Source organism: Pygoscelis adeliae, unplaced genomic scaffold (assembly GCF_000699105.1).
Source record: "Pygoscelis adeliae isolate BGI_AS28 unplaced genomic scaffold, ASM69910v1 Scaffold232, whole genome shotgun sequence".
In the NCBI taxonomy this organism is placed as follows: Eukaryota; Metazoa; Chordata; class Aves; order Sphenisciformes; family Spheniscidae; genus Pygoscelis; species Pygoscelis adeliae.
Genome location: NW_008824473.1, coordinates 5,138,019 through 5,141,892, shown reverse-complemented (window position 1 = coordinate 5,141,892; position 3,874 = coordinate 5,138,019). Strand labels below are relative to the sequence as shown.

Here is a 3,874-nt window from a genome sequence, read left to right as displayed (position 1 = left end):
GTGTGGAGGCGTTGGGTACCGCCGGGGTAGGTGGTGCAGATCCCCCAGCTGGAGCCGCGGCCTTTACCCTCAGACAAGGGCCCAACCATTCTGCCTTGAGGGTCAGGTAGGATGAGTGCCCTTGACCTGTGCCCAGTTGCTGGGTTATGTGCACGCCGAGTCCCCCACTCGGCCTCTCCTTTGAGGAGTCGGCGCCCTCCCTGCGCTGCCTGGGGCTGCCTTTAGTGGGAGCGGGAGGTGGCAGCCGTTACTCCTGGCCCCGCCCACACCTCGTCAGCCGCCCTGGTGAGAGCTGCCGGCTCCCCGCAGGTCTCTGCGCTCCCCTGTGGGCTCCCCGGCTCAGGAAACCCCCCCGTACGCCGCCATCCGCCGCTCCGCCGCGGGACGGGCCTGCACAGGAGCTGATCGCCTCTGCGAGTGACCTTAATCTTTCAACAATTCTACATGCGACAAAATAAATCCTGAAATGTTTCAATTAAACCTCTACATACTAGATAACATAGCCTAAAATTTACACTGAACTTCATTGTTGTTTTTAGACTACTTTCAAGAAGCGACAGTTTATCAAGTGCTTTGACAAGACAGCTGAATATTAGCTGATAGAAGAGTAGCAGAAGCTAAAGGACAGTAGAAAGTCAATAAAAATGTTACATATCAGTGAGGCATATGTTAAGTGGCAATTCCTAAGCTTCTGGAAGTACCAGAGATAACCTGGTCGACCCTACCGCATTTTCCAGACTTCAGTCAATTTATAGTTCTCTAGGTACATCGCTAAATGCCATATCTTATCTAAAAACATCTTTCATAACAGTTGTCCAGTGATATGAAGTTGGAATTCTCTCTCCCAGAAGCTGACACTCTAGAGCCTGAATCTATTTAAATCCAGGAAAAATAAAAGCCATTCACATGACACATTCTGAAAAGCCATCAGCACACTCAGGTACAATTGCATACTTGCATGCATTAGAATTTTGCACTTAAAATAATCAAACCAGTCAAGGCTAGCTGCTTAAGTTATCCCCTCACAAACTATGCATGTTCCAACTTTACTCAAACATGTGACATCAACATAAGGAGGGTACTAATACGTCATACCTGCTTTGCCAATCTGAACCGCAAGCTTTGTAAGTTTGCCTTGGAGAACCGACTTTTCTTTCTTTGGCAAATTTGCTCTCTTCTTGTCTTTCTCATCTCCATCCCCACCATCCTCGCTCTTCAGTGGTTGCATTTCCATGGCTGCACCATCCTGAGCTTTAGCTAGAAGTTAAGACCAAATAAAGTTTAGCCATTTGGGAGTCCCCAAAATCAATGATACTTAAAAAGCTTAATAACACCAGGCTCCACTAAACACCAGTACTGCACAGTACCTTGTATCCAGAGATGCCATACTGCACATGAATGTTTAAACAAGTGTATTGGGTGTAGGTGCCCAGGTGCTGGCAGCAGGGGAGCTGCAGCCCGTGGAGAAGACCACGGTGAGGCAGGTTGTCCCCCTGCAGCCCATAAAGGACCACAACAGAGCAGATATCCACACTGCAGCCCATGGAGGACCCCATGCTGCAGCAGGCGGATGTGCCCTAAGGAAGCTGCAGCCTGCGAAGGGTCCATGCCAGAGCAGGGTCCTGGCAGAAACTGTGGCCCGTGGGAGACCCACACTTGTGCAGTCTGTTCCTGAAGGACTGTACCCTGGGGGAAGGACCCACACTGGAGAAGTTCATCAAGGACTGTATCCCGTGGGAGGGCCCCCATGATGGAGCAGGGGAAGAGCATGAGGAGAAAGGAGCAGCAGACAGGCATTATGAACTGATCAAAAAACCCCATTCCCCATCCCCCTGCGCTCCTCAGAGGGATGAGGTAGAGGAGTCGGGAGTGAAGTTGAGCCTGGAAGGAAAGGGGGGTGGGGTGAAGGTGGTTTTAGTTGTTTTTGTTTCTCACCATCCTACTCTATTTTTAATTGGCAATAAATTAATCTTCTCCAAGTTGAGTCTGTTTTGCCCGTGAAGATAATTGGTAAGTGATCTCCCTGTCCTTGTGTCAACCCACAAGCTCTTCATTCTATTTTCTGTCCCATCCTGCTGAGGAGGAGGAGTGAGAGAGCAGCTAGGTGGGCATCTGGCAGCCAGCCAAGGTTGACTCACCTCAACAAGATAGCTTGAAAATCATTGGTAAAATTTACTTTTATAGTATCTAGCTATGTTGAGACTACAAGTTCATTTAAGCATTTGTTTTGCACAGATTCACTTATGCCACCTTTAGCATAAGCACTTTGGATCTAAGTATTCAATATGCATTTTCATAGGAAAGTATGTATTCATTACATACGCTCTCAGAAAATAAGGACTTGCCAGAAAGGATCAGAGAACCTGCATTTACCTTTGTTACGGTTTTCAACAGCTCCGTCTTGCTTTTTACCTGTTGGAGAGAACAATTTGTGTTTTAAATTGGCTGTGCAGAGTTCATTTCAGCGTTTACGTTTATATATAATACATACATTACCATATGCTGAAACAAGCAACTGCATTTTAAAAAAAAGTGTAGAACAAACTGGAGACAGAGGGCTGACATAACTGAGGATTTAAAAGTATAACTCAACTCACAGAAACAGCTCATACCAGTTTTTTGGACTTTACTTTTCCCATACAAGACTGCTGCAGTGTTATGCTACCATAGTTAAGTTTGCACAAACTACTGATACAGACATTTATTACTTGTGAGAAAAGCTTTTGAAAGGCTTGCCTAAACATTTTTCTAGGAAAGAAATTTGTGACATTAAAGTGATTCTGGTGGCCTCAGCCTTGCTCTCTGTTCTTCCAACACTTGGCAACTGTATCTGACTACTACTGTAAGTGAACTGTAGGACCTCACTTCCAGAATCAGTGCTTTTGTACAGCATTGCAGAAGCTACTGTAGTACAGAATATTTATAAATCCACACCAAAGCTTAACAGAGGTACAGCACTCTATTACTGTATCTGTGCTAACCCTGTTTACGCAAGCATGACCATAATCTGTTGGCAACATACCAGTATTACACCACTAGGAGAATAGTTCAAGTTCAGAATAAAATATCGCTCCTAACTGTTCACAAATAGAGTTCAACAAGAGATCATAAAGAAGGACAGTGAAATAATGAAAGAAATTAATGAGTGAAACATTGAAGGTAACTAGAACACTGACACATCATGTGTAGTTTATGAGGGCCAGGGGGCACACTTCCTTTTTTTGTTTGGGTTTTCAGATAAAAAGGTTTAGATACTACCTTGGCAAGTGAAAAACTTCTCTCCTAAGTAGAGAGAGCAAGGGTTATAGTTTCTATTTGCAATAACCTGAAATGAAAGCACAAAATTGAGGAACTTAGAACAAAACCCTGAATTTTTCAGTCTCACTGGTAATTCATTAAGTTTTCTGACTTAGGTTATGTGGACTGAAATGTATGAGACTACTCAGGCAGAAGAAAATCAAATTATCAAGCAGCCTGTCTGTCATGACATTTAATACCTCCACTACATTATTATTGTAGATGTAGTCTGATTTCTATACAGAAGATTTCCCCTGACCATCCTCAGAACAGCTGAGGAAAAAAACCAGAACAAAAACCATGTTCATCTTCTCCAGAAGATGCCACTTCGAACTTCTTAAGAACTCATCATTGTCTCCTAATTTAGTATTTGTTCTTTCCTAGTTCTCCTTTCCCTCTTAAAAGAGCAAAGTTCTACACTTGAGTTACTTCTAACTCCTTGCACATACGTTTGCTTTCACTCTGAACCAAGCCATACGCAGCCAACTAAAAATAGCCATTTTAATCTCCTTAACATTCAGAGAAGCTAATTTAGTATAACCTGTGTTTTACCAAGGAGAATCTTATCAGGCACCTA

General features: G+C 43.9%; 1 protein-coding gene across 3 annotated transcripts in view; it reads right to left on the bottom strand.

Annotated features, from left to right (window-relative positions):
• ATP2B1 (ATPase, Ca++ transporting, plasma membrane 1) overlaps positions 1-3,874 on the bottom strand; it is a 40,074-nt gene that overhangs the window by 27,696 nt on the left and 8,504 nt on the right. For all 3 annotated transcript variants that reach the window (XM_009321326.1, XM_009321327.1, XM_009321329.1), the window contains exons 6-7: positions 2,374-2,412; positions 1,096-1,257 (exon numbers count right to left, since the gene is read on the bottom strand). In XM_009321326.1, the coding sequence (XP_009319601.1) occupies positions 1,096-1,257; positions 2,374-2,412 (201 nt within the window). The remainder of the gene's footprint in view (positions 1-1,095; positions 1,258-2,373; positions 2,413-3,874) is intronic.